This window comes from Myodes glareolus, chromosome 14, assembly GCF_982192425.1.
Source record: "Myodes glareolus chromosome 14, mMyoGla1.1, whole genome shotgun sequence".
NCBI lineage: Eukaryota > Metazoa > Chordata > Mammalia > Rodentia > Cricetidae > Myodes > Myodes glareolus.
This window is the reverse complement of record NC_142039.1, coordinates 32955820-32980372: the sequence shown is the minus strand read 5'-3', so window position 1 is coordinate 32980372 and position 24553 is coordinate 32955820. Positions and strand designations below refer to the sequence as shown.

Genomic DNA, 24553 nt, shown 5'->3' with positions numbered 1-24553 from the left:
CTAACCTTGAATATGTGTGAGGAGGCTGGACAGGTCAGCCAGAAGAGGGCACTTCTGGGAAGAGGAAGAAGCCCACCAGGTGTTTTTCTACGTCAGGAGGGTGAAGAAGACGGAGTTTGTCATTTTAATCACCTACAGTCCCTTTCTTTATCTGTCTTCCTGTCAGAAATATAACTGACCCCCAGTGTCTGCAGTAAAAATTAATTAAATAAATAATCAAAATAAACACACATAACTTTCTCTGGTCTGAAGAGGTTGCTCAGCAGCTAACGTGGCTGCCATGGAAGAAAGAGGACCAGGGTTCAAATCTTCAGAAAGCACCTAACATGGCTTGCTTATATTCCACCTTCTGAAGGCAAAGCTAGGCAATCTTGGAGCAAACTGGCCATATTGGCAAGCTCTGCATTTGATTGACAGACCCTGATATGAATAAAGTGGAAGAGTGATCCAGGAAGATTACCAACACAAGCACTCCGCCTCCGCATCTGTGCATGCACACATATGCACACACCTGATCACAAATGCAGACATGTATGTACATGCAATATGCATGGACACACACACACATGAAAAGGAGAAAATGGTTACAAAATCAAGCAAAAAACATAAAATCCTAAGCTTCCTCAACAAAAATATCCTCCCCAATATCGAACCTTATAAAAAAGCCTTGGTCCTGAAAAAAATTGATGTGCATGCCTATAATTTTAATTCTCTGTGGAGGGTCATGAATAGGATGAATTTAATTTTTAGTACTATGGGGTCATGTGAAGTGTTATCAGGCTAGGGGTCAAGAGATAACACAGCTGGAAAGCCAGTAGTAGCTGTATTGTCTGTGATCATTGTTTGGTCTAACTCGTAAGTACACATTCAGATGTTCATTTAAATCCATGTAGTTTCAATCTCCATATTAGATGATGTTATTGGAGCACTTAAATGGAGTGTGTATACTGAAGAACCATATAATTGAATGGTAGAATGGCACTAGAGTCTGGTCCTTACGGTTGGAAGACAAAATAGCATTAGCTCTCACTTAATCAGTATGTATAATAAGGTCCAGTCCCTGGAGTCTTAATAGCATGAGTCAATGCTTTTGCTAGACCTTTCTCTTTTATGAAAACAAAAATAATATTGGTCTCAGAACAGGGACCTTTTAAAGCCAAAATCCCCAAAATGTTCATGCTAATCCAATCTCAGTATTCATCAGTGAAGTCGGAGTCACCCTTGTTTGTTTCAAAAGTGAATCCCGCTCAAGTGTTATGTGATGGCAACCTTCCAGGTCAGCTAATTTTAAACACTAAGAAAGAAAAAGCAACTGCAGTGTTTTCTACAGTAACAGTTGAACGAAAATAGCCCTCTGAGATTAGATCTGATCAACAACTATGATGTTCAAGAATTACTAAAATAAGAAATCTTTAATAGACATTTCAGAGGGCCCAGAAACATAGAGTCAAAGTGTTAAAAAAAAAGGGGGGGGGAGAATGACTACCCCATCCAGCAAGAACCATTCTGGACTGTGTGAGGTGATTGAATACATCAAGAATGACTAATCATAATTTATCCTAAAAGGGATTTAAAAAATTAAATCAGTTGAACTGATGTTCGAGAATTCAAGAAGTGGTGCATCTTTGGGAACAGGGCGTCTCCCTGCAGTCCACTCCTTCTAGGATCAATTAGACTGAAGGGAGCTGGGGGAGGCCAAGGTTCCAGGAGGGCATGGACAGAGAGTTGCCTTGTGTCTTTGTTCTTGTTCCTGTGTGAATGCAGAGAGAAGGCTCTTGGCCTGAAAAAGATGCTGTACATCATGAGTCACATCCCTCCGAAGGGCTTCTCCCTCCCAGTTGATTTCCTTCAACAGATCTTTTGATGTCTATCAAGACGTGACAAGAGTTGCCGGTTTCTCATGACCCTGTCCAATATCTCCTTTCTTCTGCAGAATCTGTACCAGAACAGGTTTTTAGGCCTGGCTGCCATGGCGTCTCCATCTAGAAACTCCCAGAGCCGACGCCGGTGTAAAGAGCCCCTCCGCTACAGCTATAACCCAGACCAGTTCCACAACATAGACATCAGAAATGGCGCCCATGATGGCATCACCATCCCTCGTTCTACCAGTGATACTGATCTGGTCACTTCAGACAGCCGCTCTACGCTCATGGTCAGCAGCTCTTACTATTCTATAGGGCACTCCCAGGATTTGGTGATTCACTGGGACATCAAGGAAGAAGTGGATGCCGGAGACTGGATTGGCATGTACCTTATTGGTGAGTACTTTGAACACATGACTCTACTCATTGAAGCTACCGACTCACCTGGGCAGGCTGACAGTGTGCCATGAAAAGGAAGGTTTTGTGTATGTGGTTTGATAGTTCAAAAAGAGTCTTATTCATAATTCATTTTTTTTAATTTTTGAGATGATGTAATTACATAATTTCCCCCTTCTTTTTCTTCCTTCCAAACCCTCCCATGTACCCATCTTGATCTTTGAAATTCATGGCCTCTTCTTTTTTGTTGTTGTTAAATGCATACCTGTGTTTATACATGAATAATTTATATATATATATACATTATATATATGTATATAAATATATGTGTATTTCTGAATACGATCTTCTCAGTCTGTGTAATGTTACTTAAATGGATGTTTTCAGGGCTGATAATTTAGTATTGGACAACCAAGAGATGTGATCTTCCATGGGGAAAACTATTTCTCCTCTCACTCCACAGTGGGATTAAAATGCACAATCAGCAGTTATATTATAGTCAAACATGCTAGAGACTCCCAGTGCTTGCTTTTTAAAGAAATACAATAAAGCTACTATTACATCTCTTTTTAGTAGGAGAAAATCATGAACTGCCAGGGGAAAACATGATTAAAAATAAATATTATTTGCAGCTCGTGAAACTCCTCCTCCTGTTCCTAAGTGAACAGCCAGAACCCACTTTAAATCCTCATGCCTCTAGGGCACACACTGTGCCCAGCCAATGGGCTCTTACCTCTGAACAAATAATTTCAACATTTTTTTCTCCCAACAATCTTTTCTCCAGCTCATTCAGCATCCCAACTTTATATTCAAAGCGCATGATGGAATTGTATATTCGGTCATATGGAGAAAGTTGCCTTAGTTATTATTCAGAATACAAAAGTTCCATAACTGGAAGAAAATGAGAGGAGTCTTTTGTGTGCAAATTTCCTCAAATATGTTCAAACAAATTAAACCATGCTTATATATTTGATATTTTGGCAACTATTTATTAAAATTATCAACATTTTTGTCCTAAAAATAAACATTACAAACATGAAAATACAATAAATTACATAAAAATAGGTATTTCATATGATAGAATCAGTGTGGAGCAAATTGACATAATTATCCACAGACCAGTGTAATATTTGGGGGTGCTCCAAATGTTAGCAGACCCTCCAAACTTTCTGCCTCCTATCTCTACAGTTTGCTCTCACACACTCCACACACACCACCAGGTTTAATACCGCTGGCTATACTAGGAAACGATGCGTGTGATGAGCAATTCATAACCTGGCTCATCAATATTTCTGACAAAATATATATCTGACTAATTAGTCAGGAATATTTATTCCTGATAAATATTAGTTTAATAATATATTAGTTCTGATAAAATATTTTTGTCTGAATATTAATGTCAGGAAGCCATTAGTCAGAAAAATATTTTTGCTCTCTTGAAGATCTATATAGTGTAATGTTTGTGTGTGTGTGTGTGTGTGTATGACAAAAATGGCAATATACATTTTAATGTTTTTAAACAAGTAGTAGTTACTAGATAAATTTGACTTCTGACCAGAAAATTTTAATAAGTTTTAAAATTAAGTTTTCAAATAAAATAACTACCTGTAACAGAGATTGAAAAAATAACAAAAGCCCATCAAGCAAACACTTTTAATCCATGGTGTTTTGTTGTATATTTGACTATCAACACTAAACACGCAGATGTTTCACTTTGAAGTCCTATTTTTGATGTCTTAACAAAAGACCCCATTTGGGTAGACTTTGTAAAGCCAATAGGGATCTAATTAACTAGAGTTAGTGTTCATTGCTACCTTTAAATAGTCCGAACCTTCAGTTTTGCCACAATCCTCCTCCCACCTACCTCTGCTTTAGCTGGGAATGTGGTTTATCACGTGTCGGAATTGTTTGCTGCCTGTGTGCATACACAAGCATGTAATTTTAAACCATCTCTTTATAGGAGTGTTTTCCCTCGGTCTGTGAACACTGATGCCATTTCTCAAGTTAAGGCAAAAATGGAAGATGAGTTTGTTATAAAAGAAGACAATGGGCTAGTCAGTTTTAACCCACTTGACCCTCTAGAGTTACCTGGGAAGAAGGAGTCTCAACTGTGGAATTGTGTTCATCAGGTTGTCCTGGGTGTGTGCCTATGGGACATTTTCTTGGTTAAGGATTGCGGTCGAAGGGTACAACCCACTGTGGGTGACGTTATCCCTTGGCAGGAGATCCTGGGTGGTATAAAAAAAAACAATCTGAATAAGCCATGGGCTCATGTCATTAAGTAGCATTCATCTGTAGTCTGTGCTTCAATTCCTGCCTCCTGCCTCTGTACATCAACCATATAGGTCCATACTAGAGTTTGTCAAATTGTAATACTTGGTACCCTGTGAGTATATAAGGTCAATTACAAATTATGTGTAAGAAAAAAGGTCTCTACCAGAGCAAGGGACAAACATAAAGGAAGAGGGAAAGTCAACAGGAAGACGAAGGAGGTGGTAAGGTGGCCAGAAACTCACCCCACAGAGAAGAGAAAGGGGTGTTAGAAGATGAAAGAGACTGTTGGCCATATTGAGTTTTGTAAAACTTTGAATGAATAAGATTTGGTGTTAACATGACATTTTTTGACTGAACCAAAATAACCATAACTCATCATTTTAGATAGTTAATCTGACAATTTTGTTGTCATAGCAGCTACATAATTTAACAGCGATGTTATATAATATTGAATGGCAATACTCTTAATACCATCATACTTCAGATATAGTTTCCAAATCCATAATTATCTGTGAATCTTAGAAGTGTGTAATTCACGAGTCCTTAGTAACTTGCCTTCCCGAGTTGGGGTGCCTTGTCTAGGAATAGAACTAGACCTAGAAAGTTAAGGGTGGGAGTGCTTGTTTAACCTGACCTGTGACTCCATGTGAGGAGATGCAGTGCAGGCCTCCACAGCCATGAAGTTGCGTCTCCTAGAGTTCACATTGACCATGGAAATTTGTTGGTGTTTTGAACAGCATCAGGAATGTGCTGTTCTACATCAGTAGGGCAAAGCAATGCCCAAGCAGAGCCAAAATTATGATGCTTTTTGGCATTGTATGACCTCCAGACTTTTCCAGCCAAATGCCATTTTCCTCTTCTGTAAAAAGGTGAAGAAATCTGTACACAGAAGGTGATGTGACCTCCTCAATGACACTGTTACCAAGTTATCCATGTTGCCCTTAACCAGGGCGATAGGGACCTAGCAATGGGTTAAAAGCATTAATATTGCTTCTGTTACAGCATTATAGCATTTAGCTGTTCCTACTTAAAGAATGGCTATTATAAGATAGATTGTAGCAATAAATAGATAATAAATAAATAAAATAGATTATTCTGAGAGATAGACTAGAGAGGGTAACGTGGTTCCAATGATAAGTAGACATTGTTTAGAATGATACTCTGCCTGTAGATAGGCATATTGTCTCATCCGGGTATTTTCATATAAGCTTCAAGTTACTTATTTCAAGTTATTCCAAAATGGATGTAAAATTGCAATTTCTTTCTCAGGATTAATGTGAGCAATTAATAAGATATTGTACTTTTCTGGGGGTGGGTTTCAAGGGATTGTTTATTTATTTGACTTGGTTTCGTTTTTGATTTGCTTTGCAATCAATATAGCTCCTCTTCATTTATTTTGTCAAGTTACTTTATTTTCTGAATGAATTATGATAAATAACCCTAATTCAACCCAAGCTTGATCCTTCAATTCTGTTTTAGTTGTACCTTATTCAAAAAAAAAGCTTCTGGCCAAATGAACATAGACTGGAGAATGATTTTTACATGTCAGATAATGGGCAGGAGTTTATCATTTGGTCCAAACACAAGTACATAAAGGTTGTTTTGTTATAAAAAGAAAAAGATACTTCCAGTAAATAGGTTAAGTTGTACCTATATGACTTTCACAAATAAGTGTTTATTACTCTATATCTATAATTAAGACTCAATAATACCTATGTCTCTTTTGCTGAGGTTAAGACATGTAATTTGATTAGTATAAATGATAGCTCTAGCCATTAAAAATGCTGTTATTTAGAAAACACCTATAAAATTCCTTTCTCCTCATTTCATATTCCAAATGTTTAAAAAGTAACATCTTAAAATTATATTTGTTTGCTTATTTATTTATTGTGTGTGTGTTCATGCGTACATGCATGCATGTGTGTGTGTTTCCAGGTCTCAGTCTGTGTCTGTATATAAGAACACATGAGCCATGGCCCACATGGATGCCAGAGAACAATTTGAAGGTGTCCCATTCTTTCTCTTCAGTTCTCTCCTGATACTAAGTGTGTCTTCGGCTTGCTAACCAGTGCCTTTAGCTGATAACGCATCTCGTGAGCCCCTAAGATTTTAAAACACTTTTGAGGATTATCAGTTTTTAAAAATAGTAATTCCTTTGATTCTGAAGTAAAACCTACTAAACTGTTTAAATATAAAATAAGAATTCAATTAAAATCACAGAAAACAGCCAAATAGATAAAGCAGGTATAATGTGCTGATAATTTGCAAGCTGTCTTCTCACTTAGCTTTAGTAAATTATAGTCATTGACGTAGTATGATATGCCAATTCCATGCTAGAATTTGCTGAGTATGTTAAAACTATTAGAATACATTCATGCATTCAGAATTCCATGTCAAGAGATATCCCCAAATCTTCTCTAAAGTTCTGTTAATGAAGTATACCAATCAACAAGAGCCTGAGGATTCATGTTCTCTTTCAAGCCTTACAAGTTGCTCCACCTGCATAAGATCAAAGGTCATAGCAAATTGTTTATATTGAATAGTTTGAGACTTCTCCTGTGACTTGTACCTTTTTTGGTATGTGTATGCATATACATTTGTGTAATTGTACTAATTAAAACTTATGCATGCTGAAGACATGTCTTATTTGGTCCTGTTCCATGAGAACTAAAGTAATTATAATGAGTTATCGAAAGAACGCAGCGCTGGCGGGTACGCTTCAGTTAACACAGTGCTTCCCAAAGCAAGTGTCATCTCTGCTTCTCAATGTTGTTAGGAGACAGATAATAGAGGATAAATACACACAAGACATACCCATATATACACATAAATGTTTGTAATGTTTTATATATAGGTGAAAGACGTGTGTGTGTGTGTGTGTGTGTGTGTGTGTGTGTGTACGTACGTACATGTGTGTGAGAGAGATTTTCTTTCATGGAATCCAGGTGTCCTAGTTAGCTTCAATCGTCAACTTGGTAAAACCTTTAGTCATCTGAAGGAGTCTCAATTGAGAGGTTTCCCAGGTCAGATTGGCCTATGGCCATATCTGTGAGGAAATGTCCTGATTGGTTATTGATGAGAGAGCCTGACATCCTGTGGGGTATACCATCTTCTGCAGGATGTATAATCCAGCTTGCTTAGCAAAAGCCTGGGAACAAGCCAGAAGGCAACCACAGCATTCCTCCACGGTTCCTTTCTCCAGGTGCCTTCCTTGAGTTCCTGCTCTGACTCCCTGCCTTAATGTCTCTTGGTGATGGATTATGACCTGAAAGCATAAGCTGAATAAACTCCTTCCTCCCCAGATTGTTTGGTCAGGGCGTTTATCACAGCAACAGAAAAGAAAAAGAAAAAAGAAAAGAAAAAAAAAAAAGAGCACCAGCTATGGTAGCCAGTCCTAATAGTCAGGTCAATAGAATTTAGACGCAATGTGAAAACAAAATCAGGGCTTACTTGTGAGGGATTGTCTAGATTATGAGATGGGAAGAGTCTCTAAATGTAAACAGCACCATTGTCTATGGGCTAGGGTTCCAGACTAAACAAAAAGGAGAAAGCAAGAATTCACTGAACACAAGTACTCATTGCTCACTAATTCCTGACTCTGAACATATGGTGACCAGCTGCCTCAAGCTTCTGTTACTGTGGCTCTCTTACCACTGTGGATGACGGTACCTTGTAATAAAGAACCAAAATAGTCTCTTCCTTCCTCATAGTACCTATTTTGAGTACTGTGTCATAGAAATGAAAAAAAGTCACTAATACGCCAAGGTTTCACACTTGCTATGGAAATGATATACCACAGAGTTACATCACCGCCCCACACCACCCCACATATTATCACTCATACGTTACATGTTCTGATATTTTTGTCTCTATGTTCTTGCATTTTAAATGGAGTAGCAAAAATAACAGCAAAACAAGCAAACAAAAGCCCTTCTTTCTGTTAATAATAACACGACAGCAAATACTAAACTATTTGTAAATAAAAGAGATGTTTTTGCTCATGATTCTGGATCAAGATCCAAACCAGGATCCATGGAACTGTTTGAAGGCTCAAACCAGGAAATATGTTCATAGGGTGTGCGAGTCAGTTTTCTAACGTCCACGCTCCAAGTTCATGGGCATTAACAGGCATGGGACGGTGGCAATAACATACCGTTTGTCCCCTGCTGCCCATCCTCTTGGTGAGAAAAGAGGCAGTTGCTCTGATTTTATCAGCAGCCTCCCCTTTCAAAATTATAGCTGATGTTCTGGGATCTTATATTCAACAGACCTCGGCGAGGCTTCTCTGAGGAAAGGCAACAACTCACCTAAGATCCATGTAAATGGAGTATTAATCTGGTATTTTTGGAGCTCATTTCTCCAGTACTAAATCCTTTTCATTAAATTACTTTCTGAACAAAGTATATAGGTTCGTTCTGTTCTTTGAGGCTCACCCTGACTATATCCCTGGAATTCCCAGCAAAGAATAGTAATATTTCTATCCAGTGGTGCTCACTGCCTTTGATACAAGGCTGGGAAAGGGCTGTCCATCAGAGCTGTTGTCAGCTCCTTAGAACATGCTGCACTGAAATGTGCACAGCAAAATCTGTGCTTTTCAGGAGAAAAGAAAAATTCTATCTTTTCAAAGACACACACAGAACCTTGCTTATATATTGAGACGAGGAACTAAAGGAAAGTTTGGAGCCGGGTGTACTGGGGCACACCTTTAATTCCAGCACTGAAGAGGCAGAGACTAGTAAGCCTCTGTGTTTGAGACCAACCTGGTCTTAGGGAGTGAAGGAAAAATAGAAAGCTGGTAAGACGTAATTAAACAAGGGGACCATGTTCCAGCCCCAGCAAGCAGCAGAGCTTGGCAGCTTTGGCCACATTGTTGTAATTTTAAAACCGCCATGAAGAGAAGTCCACATAGGAGGTTTATTGAAATAGGAGTAAAAGAGACAGAGAGGGATAGACCAGTCCCTGGGGATAAGAGTGTGGGAGAGAAGAGAAGAGAAAGAGATGAGAGGTGGGCAAGGCCCCACTTTAAAAGGGAATGTAGCAAATGTGCACAGAGGTGCTCTTGTGGCTGCAGCCGAGGTCATATCCTGTCAGGACCCTAAGGGTAGAACAGTACAGATGCCTGAGTACTAATACACATGGTTCTGGATTTAGAGTGAAGGATAGGGATCGGGAACCAGAGTCCAGGACAGTGGTGCTGGGGGAGCTCTTCTCAAAGCTACTTTGTCCACCCTGCCCCAGGGCTGGTGTACAGTCTAAATGGAAAGCAAACAACTGTAAGACAAAATCCTGAACTGCCAACTTCCTGAAAAGGACCTCTGTTAAGATGCCCTTATTAAGCTTTCTAGAAGGGGTGACTAATTCTAATGGTACCTCTTATTTTCAGGCTTAGGTAGTCTCAGCCAATTTTAGATTGGTTTGTTTATACCTTTCCATTAGTCTCAGGCAAGCAGAAAATCTCACATTGCCCCATCTTCTCCAAATTCTGTAGGTGGATGTTATTAGCCTAGCTTCCTTTTTTTTATTTGTGACTCTTTGTAATAAAACATCACATTTCTATATAAAATTAAAAATAAATAAAATTATTCCATCTTTTATGAAATTATTTAATTTAATAAATAAAATAGTTAATTATTGTAAAATTAAAAAATAAAATAAATTAAAATTCAAAATAAAAAAATTTAAAAATCAGAAAATCTCAAACAACTTAATGATGTACCTTAGAGCCTTGAAAAACCTAGAAGTCAAGAAATAATTAAGATCAGGGAAGATATTAATGAAATGGAAATGAAAAAAAGAAAAAGAAATAAATGCCAAGAATTAATGAAACAAAAAAGAGTTGGTTCTTTGAAAAAGTAAACAGGATTGATAAACCCTTAGCAACATTAACTAGAAATGTTAATGAAAGAATGAGATGTCATAAATAAAAAAATTAAAGATGAAAGGAGAGGCATTGCAATAAATATGAATGAAAATATTATTAGGATACATGTCTAAAACTAATATTCTACTAAACTGGAAAAATCCTAAAGAAATGGATGAATTTTTAGACATGTATGGCCACCCAAAATTAAACTAACATGAAATGAAAACCTTCCATAGGTCTACAGCAAGAGATTGAATCAAACATAAAAGAAAGAAAGAAAGAAAGAAAGAAAGGAAGGAAGGAAGGAAGGAAGGAAGGAAGGAAAGAAGGAAGGAAGGAAGGAAGGAAAAAAGAAAGATCTTCCAAGGAAAAAAAAGACCAGGTCCAGATGTCTTCATTTGCTAATGTCCCCAGGCATTCGAAGAACTAACACTAACATTTCAAAACTATTCCATGAAATAAAAAGGGAAGGTGCACTGCCAGATATCCTTTATAGAGCTAGTATTACCTTGTTCCTAAAGCCAGATAGAGGCCCATGAAAAGAAAATTACTGAATTTTGTCCCTGATGAGCACAGATGTGAAAAAAGATCTAGCTTAATCAATATAGAAAGACACTTCCTCTCATGATACAAGTCTTGAGGAAAATAGGAAAGGAAAAAACATATCTCAAAATAGTAACATATATATATATATATATATATACAACAAATGTGTAACCAAAATTATACTAAATGTGATCAAAACAAAACCATCTCCACTAAAATCAAGAATAAATCACGTGCTTACATTCTTTGCTTTTATTATAGTGATAGAAATCTCAACTAGAACAATAAAACAAGAGAAGAAAATAAAATTAATCAAGTAGGAAAGGAAGAATTCAAAGTATCCCTATTTGGAAATAAGAGCCTGTATTTTAGACACCTAAAAACTCCACTAAGAGCTCTTTTACTGTGGCACCTCATAGGTAGTTAGTGTTAAGATGAAGCTTCAGCTTCCTTCCTAATCACCCACTAAGAAACACATTGAAGTGGCAATGAACACAAGCTTCATATCTTCTATGAGAAGCACATGACACATAAGTAGCTCCTGATGCTCTGGGTGAAGGGTGGAACGGTTATGAGGCTCAAATGAATGGGGAAGTGTAAAACAAGGTTTTCACATGAAACAAGGTGTCTCGTCACACCTTGTGTGACAACACAAAGAAGTGTACCTAAGTGTTTTCAACGTGGCGACAGGGAGGGAATGGGGAATGGGATATCCTTGGGCCACTAGATACTACTGTGTCTCAGCAGCTGGGGCCCAAATGCAGAATCTGAAAACTTCTCAATCTATCTAAAGCCAATGAAGTTCACCAATATGTTGTCAGTAAGCCTTTGAACAAAGAAGGTAAGAAGCCCAGGAACAAGGCAAATTCTTATCTTGTTTCCTCTGCATCTGGATAATGAATGCTGTTCTGTCTTTCCTCTTCCCAGAATTCTCCTGATCTCATTGCACCGCCTATACTTCCTGCCTGGGCTACTGGTCAATCAGTGTTTTATTAAACCAATATGAGTGACAAATCTTTACAGTGTACAAGAACATTATCCACCAGTAGCTGTGGGGTGTTCTAAACTTTAAAGAAGCCAAAGAAAACTGCTAAGACCGTATTGCCAAGAGATATAAACTATGCTTCCTAAGAGCCTCTACTTCTAAGAAGTCCATGCAAATCTAAGACTTTAAAGTAACAAATAATCAATCAAACCTTGAATCTTAAGCAAACAAACAAACAAACAAAAAAAGCAAAAACCCTTTACCAGAAAGATACAAAAGTAACATAGAGAAATCAATAGTGTAGAGGTTAGACTCTATAAGTTCCCAGGAAAAAGGCTAATTGGCATGTCATTGGAGAATTATCTTAGTTATTCCGACTAGTTTTATGTCAACTTGACACAAGCTAATGTCATCTGAGAAGAGGGCATCTTCATTGAAAAAAATGTACCCATAAGATCTGGCGTTTGGTGGTCCTGTAGAGAATGTTCTTAATTAGTGATTGATGGGGGAGGGCCTAGACCATTGTGGGTGGTGCCATCCCTGAGCTGGTGGTTCTGAGTTCTATAAGGAAGCACACTGAGGAACATTTACACAATGGAGTACTACACACATGGAAAAAATGACATCTTGAAATTTGCGGACAAATGGACAGATATAGAAAACATCATATTGAGTGAGGTAACCAAGACCTAGAAAGACAAATTTAATAGGAACTCTCATAAGTGGCTTTAAGACACAAAGCAAAGAAAAACCAGCCTACAATTCACAACCCCAGAGAACCTAGACAACAAAGAGAGATATACATGGATCTAATCTACAGGGGAAGTAGAAAAAGACCAAATTTCCTGAGTAAACTGGGAACATGGAGATCATTAGAGGAGGTAGAAATGAAGTGGGGAAGAAGGGAGGAGAGCAGAGAAAAATATATAGCTCAATAGAAAGAAATTTTAAAAAGGAAAGCACAAACCTCAGGGAGCAAATCAGAAAGCAGCACCCCTCAATGGCTGCTGCATCAGCTCCTGCTTTCAGGTTCCTGCCCTGTTTGAGTTCCTGGCCTGACTTCCTTTAGTAATGAACAGTGATGTGGAATTATAAGCCAAATGAGACCTTTCCTCCCTAACTTGCTTTTGGCCATGGTGTTTCATCACAGCGATAGTAACCCTAACTAGACCAACTATATTGACTAAGGTGGGAAAATCTGTTCGCTATGGAAGACTTAGCACCTGTTGGTAGAGAAAAGAAACAAAGCAGTCACGAGAGTTTATTACTGCTTCTTGACTGCAGATGCAATGAGACCAGATGCTTCAAACTTCTGCCACTTGACTTCCCTGTCATCACGAATTGTACCCAGAACTGTGACCCAGAGTGAACCGTTCTTGCTTAAGTTGCTTTTATTACAATATTTTGTCACATCAAATAGAGCTAAGAAGTGACCTTCCTATATACCAATAATACATTATGAACAAGTCAGAAAAACAATCACATTCACAATTAATCGCCTCAAAACTTCAAACATCTCAGAATGAACATAACCAAGGAAGTCAAAGAACTTTATAATGAAAACTTTAGAACACTGAGGAAAGAAATGAAAGAAAACCCCAGAAGATTAAAAAGACCAAAACTCCCAAGGTTATGGAATGAAAGAATTAACATTGTGATTTATGGCAATACAAAAAACAATGCACCAATTCCAGACAATCCCTGATAGCCAAAACAGTCATGAACACAAAGGGCAGTGCTGGAGGTATAATTGTACCTGGTTTTAAGTGGTATTGCAGAGCTATGGTAATAAAGGCAGCATAATACAGTGCATGTGTAAAACTGGGTGCACAGATAAACGGGACAAAATAAAGGACCAAGAAATAAAGCCTCGAAGGTATATTCACCTGATTTTTTAACAAAGATGTCAGAAATTTTGATTGTAGAAAAGACAGCATCTTCAACAAATTGTGATTAAAAAACTGTATATTCATATAATGAAGGATAAAATATTAAGTGAAGAGACCAAGTAGAGAAAAGAAAATGTTTACTGACTATGCATATGACAGATTAATATCTATAGTGTATGAAGAATTCAGGATAAAGTCAAACACCAAAATCCAAAATAACCTAAATAGTAAACTGGCTAATTAAAGCAAAAAACAGTCCTTAAATAATGAAGTAAGTACAAATTCCCAGGAAAGAGGTTTGAAATCATTGGCCATCAGAAAAATGCAAATACAAGAAGCATTGAGATTACACCTCACTCATTAAGAAGGGCAGTCATCAAGAAATCAAATAGCAAATATTGTCAAGATTGCAGACTATGGAACCTTTGTACTCTGCTCATAGAATGCAAACTACTCTAGACATAGGAATCAGTATGAAATTTCCTTACAAAACTAAAGTCAACACAGCACAGAGGTACTTTCACACCAGTGCTTACTAATCCCAGCCTTATTAGCAATAGCAAAGTTGTAGAACCAATCTAGGTGTCCCACAACAGAGGAATGGATTAAGAAAATGTGGTCTACAAACACAATCAGATATATTTTATCCGTAAAGAAGGATTAAGCTATGTTATATTCACAGAATTGGAGGTAACCATAATAAGCAAGCAGATTAAGCCAGTTTCAGACAGACAAACACTTTCATTTTTTTCTCTCCGTTGTGAGTCCTAGGCTTTATATCATAAAAGTAAAAACAAACACACAAACTGGGGAATGAAGAAAATTAGTACAAGGGGCGGTGTGGAGAATAACAAGATGTGGATGGGAGGACACTTAGAGTATATATCTGTATGAAAATGGTGTCATGTAATCCTGTTTAGTCATTAAAAAATAGAAAGTATTATAAGGGCCAGGCTGAAGAAGATATGATATACCGTAGAGTCCATGAGAGACAGAGATAACAGAGACAGAGGGAGCGTGAGCTAGACTCTGGACGGCAGCAACATCAGACGGGCTCTCCATGTCTCTTTATTCACAAATGAGGATCAATTCAGAAATTTTAAGAAGACTTTCACAGATTTCATACAACTAAGAACTATTCAAAATAATAATGATTTAAGATTAGTTGCAGTGATTGTCCATGGTTGTAACTTTCTGTTTATGGAGATGTTTAAGAGCTAAGTAAATTCATCTGCCAGGATCATTCGGTGGAAACAAACGTTTCATTCTGATGGTTCTTGGAACAGTACCAGCTCTGTACGTGGTCCCAAGTGTTACTATTCATATCCTTTGCTCCTTTTCTTTGCTGCTCCTGAATATGCTGCTGGCTGATGTGTCTCTCTGCTCTCCTTTTCCCTTCTGCACCTGTAGGTGAAGTCTCATCTGAAAACTTCCTGGATTATAAGAACCGTGGAGTCAACGGTTCTCACAGAGGCCAGATCATTTGGAAGATTGACGCCAGCTCGTACTTTGTGGAGTGTGAGTACAGTCACCGTTCCTGTGGTCCAGCAAACATGGTTGGAGCACAAACAGCTGTACTCTTTCCATTCTGATGCAGGGCTTCCACTGTGAAAGGTGCCTCCACTTAGGTGCCATGAAAAAGCAGAGGCAGGTTTAGTGAGAAACCTTACCATGATTTCAGCAGATTTCTCTATGACAGTTGCAAAATAGCCGTGCAAATCCACCCAAGACACCCCTTCAATACCAGTGAAAGTCTTGGTTCATGTCCCAAGCCTCTGGACTCGGGACCCGTTAGCACACATCCTTTAGGCTTTAATGCCTTAGCTCGATTAAGTGATCTGTAGCTTCTTCATGACTGCAACCATATCTTCTCAAGATGTGTTCTACAGCAAAACTGGCCATGCATGGCATTAGCGTGTTGATGATACTTCACGTTTTCACCTAGCTTCTGGTTCCTGACTATACAGGATTCAGATTATGAATCACTAATATTAGACAGTTTTTGATTATTTATCTACTGATATTTATGAATATGTAAGCTTGGTGCTGTGTATCTTACTGATACATTTTCTAAAATTTTCTCCTGTCTTTAGAAATAAACCATTTTTAGAGTTGTGGTAGGGTTGTTTCCATAGGTCCTCATGCGGATGGTTATCCCTTACTCTATATCTAGCATCCACTCATGAGTGAGAACATACTGTGTTTGTATTTCTGGGTATGGGTTACTTCACTTAGGATTATTTTCTCTAATTCCATCCATTTGTCTGCAAATTTTAAGATGTCATTGTTTTCACACCTGAGCAATACTCCATTGTGTAAATGAACCACATCGTCATTATCCATTCTTCAGTTGACGGGCATCTAGGTTGCTTCCAGGTTCTGGCTATTACAAATAATGCTGCTATGAACATAGTTGAGCAAGTGTCCTTATTACCATCCTTTGGGCATATACTCAAGAATGGTAATGCTGGGTCTTGAAGTACATTGATTACCAATTTGCTGAGAAATGACCATACTGATTTCCAAGAGGCTGTACAAGCTCATACTCCCACCAGCAGTTGAGGAGTTCCCCTTAACACCACATCCTCTCCAACATAAGCTGTCCTCACTATTTTTGATCTTAGCCATTCTGACTGGTGTAATATTGTATCTTGGAGTCTTTTTGATTTGCATTTTACTAAGGATATGGAACAATTTCTTAAATGTCTTTCAACAATTTGAGATTCTTCTGTTGATAATTCTCTGTTTAGATCTGTACCCCATTTTTAATTGACTTATTTGGTATTTTGAGGTCTAGTTTCTTGAGCTCTTTAAATATTTTGGAGATTAGCCCTCTGTCAGATGTGGGGTTGGTGAAGACATTTTCCCATTCTATAGATTATTATTTTGTCTTATTTACCATGTCCTTTGACTTACATAAGTTTTTCAGTTTCAGGAGGTCCCATTTCTTAATTATTAATCTCAGTGGGCTAGTGGTGTTATATTTAGGAAGTAGTCTCCTGTGTCAAAGCATTCACGGTTTCTTACCACTTTCTCTTCTGTCAGGTTCAGTGTAATTGGCTTTATGTTGAGGTCTTTGATCCACCTGCATTTGAGTTTTATTCATGGCGATAGATATGCATCTATTTTCATTCTTCTACATGTTGCCATTCAATTATGCCAGCACCATTTGTTGAAGGTTCATTCTTCTTTCTATTGTATATTTTTTGCTTCTTTGTCAAAAATCAGGTGTTCATAGGTGTATGAATTAATGTCAGGGTCTTCAATTTGATTCCATTGATCCATATGTCTGTTTTTATGCCAATACCATCCTGTTGTTATTACTATAGCCCTGTAGTAGAGCTTGAAGTCAGCAATGGTGATGCCTCCAGAAGTTCCTTTAGTGTACAGGATTAATTTAGCTTTCCTGGTTTGGTTTTGTTTGTTTTCCCATATGAAGTTGTGTATTGGGTTTTTTTTTTGAGGTCTGTGAAAAATTATGTTAGAATTTTGGTGGGAATTGCATTGAATCTATAGATTGCTTTAGGTAAGTATGCCGTTTTTATTATGTTGATCCTACCTGTACAAGAGCAGGGGAGATCTTTCCATTTTCTGATATCTTCTTCAATTTCTTTCTTCAAAGATGTAAAGTTCTTGTGAAACAAAGTCTTTCACTTGTTTAGTTATAGTTACTCCCAAATATTTTATATTTCATAATTTGTGGCTATTGTAAAAAGTCTGTATCTCTGATTACTTTCTTGGCCCTTTAGTCATTTGTATATAGGAGGTCTACAATTTTTTTTGAGTTAATCTTGCCTGCCACATTACCAAAGGTGTTTATTTGTGATAGGAATTCCCTGGTATAATTTCTAGGGTCACTTATTATGCTAACATATCATCTGCAAATAGTGAAAATTTGACTTTTTCTTTTTCAATTTGTATCCCCTTGATCTCCTTTTGTTTCCTTATTAATGTAGCTAGAACTGCAAGTACTATATTATACAGATAAGGAGAGGGTTGACAGCCTTGTCTTGTCCCTTTGTCCCTGATTTTTAGTGATTTTAGTTCTCCCCATTTAATTTGATGTTGGCTATCAGCCTGCTGTAAAATGTCTATACTATGTTTAAGTATGTTCCTTGCATCTGTAACCTCTTCAAGACCTTTATCACGAAGAGGTGCTGGATTTTGTCAAAGGTTTTTCATCATCTAATGAGATGATCTTGTGGCATTTTTTTTTCTTTCAGTTTGTTTATATATTGGATTATATTGACAGATTTTCATATGTTAAACCATCCCTGAATCTCTGGGATGAAAGTTACTTCATCATGGTAGATGGTTTCTTGTGTGTTCTTGGATTTGGTTTATCAGTATTTTATTGAAAATTTTTGCATCAATGTTCATGAGGGAGATTGATCTGTAATTCTCTTTCTTGGTTACATCTTTGTTTGGTTTGGGTATCAGGTAACTGTGGCCTCATAAAAGGAGTTTGGCAGTGTTTCTTCTGTTTCTGTTGTGTGGAACAATTTGAGGAGTATTGGTATTAGCTCTTCTTTGAAATTCTGGTAGAATTCTGCACTAAAACCATCTGGTTCTGGGCTATTTTGTTTTTATCTTATTTTAGTTTGAAGACTTTTAATGACTGTTTATATTTCATTAGGGTTTACAGGTCTATTTAAATTATTTATCTTATCTTAATTTAATTTTGGTATGTGGTACTTATCAAGAAAGTTGTCCATTTATTTTAGATTTTTCAATTTCATGGAGTACTGGTTTTTGAAGTATGACTTGATAATTCTCTGAATTTCCTCATTGTCTGTTGTTATGTCCCCCTTTTCATTTCTGATTTAACTTGCCTTCTGGTTGGTTTAAATAAAGGTTTGTTTATCTTGTTGATTTTTCTCAAAGAACCAACTCTTTGTTTCACTGATTCTTTGTATTATTCTCTTTGTTTCTGTTTTATTAATATCAGCCTTCAATTTGATTATTTCCTGCTGTCTACTCCTCCTGGATGAGTTTGTTTCTTTTTGTTCAAGAGTGTTCAGGTGTGCTTGTTCAGTTGCTAACGTGAGATTTCTCAGAATTCTTTATGTAGACATTTAGTGCTTTGAACTTTCTTCTTTGGATTGCTTTCTCAGTGTCCCATATGTTTGGGTATGTTGTACATTCATTTTCATTGAGTTCCGGGAAGTCTTTAATTTCTTTTTTTATTTCTTCCTTGCCCCAGTGATAATTCAGTTGAGCATTATTCAGTTTCTATGAGTTTGTAGGCTTTCTGCAATTTGTCAAATTCTAACTTTAAGTCATGGTGATCCAATATGACATAGGGGTTTATTCCAATTTCTTATGTCTGTTGAGGTTTGCTTTGTGACTGAGTGTATGGTCAATTTTACAGAAGGTTCCATGAAGTGCTGAGAAGAAAATATGTTCTTTTGTGTTTGGGTGGAACTATAGATATCTGTTAAGACCATTTGAGTCACAACATTTGTTAGTTCCCTTATTTCTCTGTTAATTTTCTTTCTGGCAATCCTGCCCATTGGTATGAGTAGAGTATTAAAGTTTCCCACTATTTGATGTGCAATTTAAGCTTTAGTAATGTTTCTTTTACTGAAGTGGGTGCCCTTGTATTTGGTGCACAAATGTTCAGAATTGAGATTTCATCTTGATGTATTTTTCCTGTGATGAGTATGAAATGTCATTTTTTATCTCTCATGATTAAATTTAGTTTGAAATCTATTTTGGTAGATATTAGGATAGTTACACCAGCTTGCTTATTAGGTCCATTTGATTGGAAAGTCTTTTTCCAACCCTTTTCTCTAAGATAATTTTTGTCTTTGACATTGAGGTGTGTTTCTGGTATGCAGCAGATCAGCTTCTTCTGCTTTTGTATGCATTCTGTTAGCCTGTGTCTTTGAGTTCATTGATATTGAGGGCTATTAAAGACCAGTGATAGTTAATTCCTGTTATCTTTTTTGGTGTGTGTGTGTGTGTGTGTGTGTGTGTGTGTGTGTCCCTTCTTTAAGATTTGGTGATGTGTGATTATCTATTGTCTGTGTTTTCATGGGTGTAGCTAACTTCCTTGGTTTGAAGTTTTCCTTCTAGTACTTTCTGTAGGGCTGGATTTATGGATAGGTATTGTTTAAATCTGGTTTTGTCCTGGAATAACTTTGTTTACTCTGTTTACTCTACCCACTATGATTGAAAGCTTTGTCGGGTATAGTAATCTGGGCTGGCATCTGTAGTCTCTTAATGTCTGCATAATGTCTGTCCAGGACCTTCTGGCTTTCATAGTCTCCATTGAGAAGTCAGGTACTATTCTGATTGGTCTGCCCTTATGTTACTTGGCCTTTTTCCTTTGCAGCTCTTCATATTCTTGCTTTACTCCATATGTTTAATGTTTTGGTTATTATGTGGCAAGGGGACTTTTTTTTTTTTTTGGTCTAGTCTATTTGGTGTTCTGTAAGCTTCTTATGTAAAGTCTGTCCTTCTTTAGATTAAGAATGCTTTCTTCTATGATTTTGTTGAATGTATTTTCTGTGTCTTTGAGCCGATATTCTCCTTTTCCTATCCCTATTATTCTTAGGTTTGGTCTTTTCATGGTGTCCCAAAATTCCTGGATGTTTTGTGGTATGACTTTGTTAGCTTTAACATATTTTTGACCAGTGATTCTCTTTCCTCTGTTGTAACTTCAATGCCAGAGATTCTCTTCCATCTCTTGAATTCTGTTGGTTATGCTTGTATCTGTAGTTCCTGTTCAGTTACCCAGATTTTCCATTTCCAGAATTCCCTTGGTTTGTGTTTTCTTTATTGCCTCTACTTCAATTTTTATGTCTTGAACTGTTTTCTTCACCTGATTGATAGCTTTTTCTTGGCTGAAATTCTCTAAGGGATTTATTGATTTCTTCCATGTTTTGTTTATCTTTTCCTTGATTTTTTTAAGGGAATTGTTCATTTCCTCTTTTAGGGCCTCTTATTTTTTAAGATTTATTTATTTATTTTGTATACAGTATTCTGCCTGCATGTCAGAAGAGGGCACCGGATCTCATTATAGATGGTTGTGAGCCACCATGTGGTTGCTGGGAATTGAACTCAGAATCTTTGGAAGAGCAGCCAGTGCTCTTAACCTCTAAGTCATCTCTCCAGCTCCCATACAGTTATTTTTATTTTTTATTTATTTATTAAAATTTTCACCTCCTCCTATCCTCCCATTTTCCTCCCATTTCCCCTCCCCCTCGCTCTCCAGTCCTAAGAGAAGTCAGGGTGCCCCGCCCTATGGGAAGTCCAAGGCCCCTCCCTTCCATCCAGGTCTAGGAAGGTGTGCATCCAAACAGACTAGGCTCCCAAAAAGCCAGTACATGCAGTAGAATTAAAATCTGTTGTCATTATCATTGACTTCTCAGTCAGCCCTCATTGTCAGCCACATTCAGAGAGTCTGGTCTGATCACATGCTTGTTCAGTCCCATTCCAGCTGGCCTTGGTGAGCTCCCATTAGATCAGTCCCACTGTCTCAGTGGGTGGACGTACCCCTCGCAGTTCTTTCTTGCTCATGTTCTCCCTCCTTCTGCTCTTCATCTGGGCCTTGGGAGCTCAGTTCAGTGCTCCAATGTGGGTCTCTGTCTCTATCTCCATCCATCGCCAGAAGATGGTTCTATGGTGATATGCAAGAAATTCATCAGTGTGGCTCAAGGTTATTTTCTTCTGCTTCTGCATTGGAATGTTCAGGTCTTGCTGTTGTTGGTGCCATATTGCTCTTTATATTGTTGAGCATATTCTTTCACTGGTGTCTACCCATTCTATCTCTTCCTCCATCAGATAGAGGTGGTGTCTGTGCCTCTGGGGGGGCGTCACTCTTTATCTAATGGGTGCAGATGGTACCTGTGCCTCCAGGGGTTAGTGGTGTGGCATGGTGGGTGGTTAGGCTTGTGGGGTGGGGTGGGACTTGTAGATTACAGGGTCCAATGGGAGAGTGAAGCTGCCTACCCACAGGAGTCTTACCTATTGACCAGTTAGTGGGGTTGCAATGGGTAACGAAGAGGTATGGAATGTGCCTCAAGAGACAAGGGCATAGCTGTCCACCTAGGAGACCAGCCACTCACTTCTTTGTACAATCGGTGCAGGTGGTATTTGTCGTCAGACCCTTTTTTTAATTAGAAGCCCCTGATTTTTGTCAGGTGCCTCTTTTATCATTTGTTCCATGCTATTTCCTTCTCGATTGCTCTTCCCTGACCTGAGATGGTCTCATCCTGCTTCCCTAGTTTCTGTAGTTACTGCATCCTTTTTACTCACATTTGAATATTTGGAGCTCGGGAGGGAGAACACATGATATTTGTCTTAGTCCATTTTTCTGCAGGTTTCATCTTTCTTTACAGTTGAATAGTACTCCATAGTGTTTATGAACCACATTTTTCATTATACACCTGTCAGTTAACAGACATTTAGGTTGTTTCCATTTCCTAGCTATTGTGAATAGAGCAGCAATGAACATGACTGAATAAGGATATAGAGTCTTTGGGGTATATGCTAAAAAGTGATATAGGTGTGTTGTATAGTCAATTTAGTTTTAGCTTTTTCAGACTTCTCCACACTTAATTCCAGAGTGGCTAGATCTATTCACATTTGGGCCAGCAATGAAGGAGGGTTCCCTTTAATGCACATCTCCTCCAGAATTTGTTTTCAGATTTTTTTTGTTGATCTTTGTCATTCTGATTGGAACAGGATGAAATGTCAAAGTTGTTTTTATTTGAATTTCCCTAGTGCCTAAGACAATTAATATATTTTTAGATATTATCCAATTTTTTTTCTTCTTTTGAAAACCCTCTTTCCAGGTACCAGGCCCATTTCTTGAATTGTTATTTTTTTTGTTTGTTATCTGATTTCTTTATGTATTTTCTGATACATGGAACCCACGTGTATCTGTGTATACAGCCTTTTGTTCCTCTTGGTATCATTTTTACACTTACATGAGTAAGATGGCTACAACATATCAGGCGGTGTCATGTGGGACCATTGCTATATACACAGCCCACCATTGCCCTACCATGGTTGGTTAGGTGTTTTTATTCTTTGCTCTCATTCTTTGTTCTTTGGGGGGCCCACCACCCAGCTCCCAAATAAATCACACACGGAGGCTTATATTACTTGTAAGTGCCTGGCCTTAGCTTGGCTTATTTCTAGCCAACTTTTCCTAAGTTATCCCATCTACCTTTTGCCTCTGGCCTTTTTCCTTTTCGTACTTCTGTGTATCTCACTTTCACTCTTACTCCGTGGCTGGCTGTGTGCCTGGGCAGCTGGTCCCTGGAGTTCTCCTTCTTTTGTTTTCCCTTGCTCCTTTTTTTCTCGCCAGATTTATACTGGAGATTTACACTCTCTGCCTGCCAGCCCTGCCTATCCTTTCTCCAGCCTCACTATTGGTTGTTCATCTCCTTTTTAGACCATCAGGCGTTTTAGACAGGCAAAGAATCACAGCTTTACAGTTAAACAAATTCAGCATAAATAAAGGCAACACATCTCTACATAGTTAAACAAACGCTGTATAGAATAAACAAGTGTATCACACCCTAAAACAACATTCTGCAACAGCCTACTTACCATTATATATGCAAAGCTCTACCTCATTAGCAAGTCTTTTAAAGTATGATGTTATATTACAATGGAAATATGAAAATAAATAGTATCAATACTTTACTAACAAAGCTGAGTAACCAATTAAACCAACCAGTTAAGGGTAGCCAGAGTAAATATGAAGTATCGTGTGATTTTCTTTAATGAAATGATCTTAAAAAGTCATAAAACAAACAATTTAAATATAAGTAACATATTATATTGCTATTTTTAGGTATTTATTAGTAGACCTCCTTCATATCCTACTCCTGAGCTACAATACATATTTAGATTAAGTAAAAGGAAAATCGTTAGTAACCAAGCTTCTAAACTTTGAAACATATTATTAAAATGCATGATTAAGGGGGGAAAAGATACAAACTTTGCCATCAATTCTTTTCAAAGGGAGGATACCGTGCTTTGAAGATTTCCATGGGTTCTTGGTTCAAAATAAGCCCTACCCTGCCTACAGAATTGAACACAAGTTTGTAATCAAACTCCCCAACCATTTGCTGAAAAGCACTGAAATAGTTTTCTTCCTTGGATGACAGCTACTGGTACTGCTACACATTCCTGCTACGGCCTTCTATATGACATAGCTTAAAGCTTTTTCCCAGCATGCTGCTCTCCCTGGCGTCCACAGACAGATGACTGGTACTGAAGGGCTCTGACAAGAAAGTAGCAATCTGCACAATTCTTGCTACTTTATCCAGAGCTCTCCATGGTTGCCAGACTATGAGAAAACTGCCTTTTGGACTTGTCTCTATAGACCTAACATGGGTCATTTTGCAAATATCTTGGATACTATTATGGAGCTAGGATATTAAATGGTCCGCCAAAAGTTTGAAACACAACTAATGAACGTATGAAGTGCCTACAGGGAAAGACTGACTCAGGAAGGGAAACTTATGAGCACCCAGGCGTTAGTCACTCAGGTCATGAGAAGTCTTAACAATGTCAGCTTAGTGGGTTTTCAGAAACTCAAAGAGCTAATTAAAATTAGCTGAAAAAAAATGTTTAATCTCACTAGTAATCGAGTAGACGAAATGATACTGATAATGCATTTCTATTTTCAGTTGATTTTTAATTAGTCATGTCCAACAGTACTCACTGAGGTTCTGTGAGTTGGTGAGACTCTGACATTATTTGTTTCTTGAAGTGT

General features: G+C 37.8%; 1 protein-coding gene across 4 annotated transcripts in view; it reads left to right on the top strand.

Annotated features, from left to right (window-relative positions):
* The window catches only part of Hecw1 (HECT, C2 and WW domain containing E3 ubiquitin protein ligase 1), a 268078-nt gene that overhangs the window by 122725 nt on the left and 120800 nt on the right, over positions 1–24553 (top strand). For all 4 annotated transcript variants that reach the window (XM_087896436.1, XM_087896437.1, XM_087896434.1 and 1 more), the window contains 2 exons: positions 1934–2258; positions 15226–15333. In XM_087896436.1, coding sequence (XP_087752562.1) covers positions 1934–2258; positions 15226–15333 — 433 coding nt within the window. The remainder of the gene's footprint in view (positions 1–1933; positions 2259–15225; positions 15334–24553) is intronic.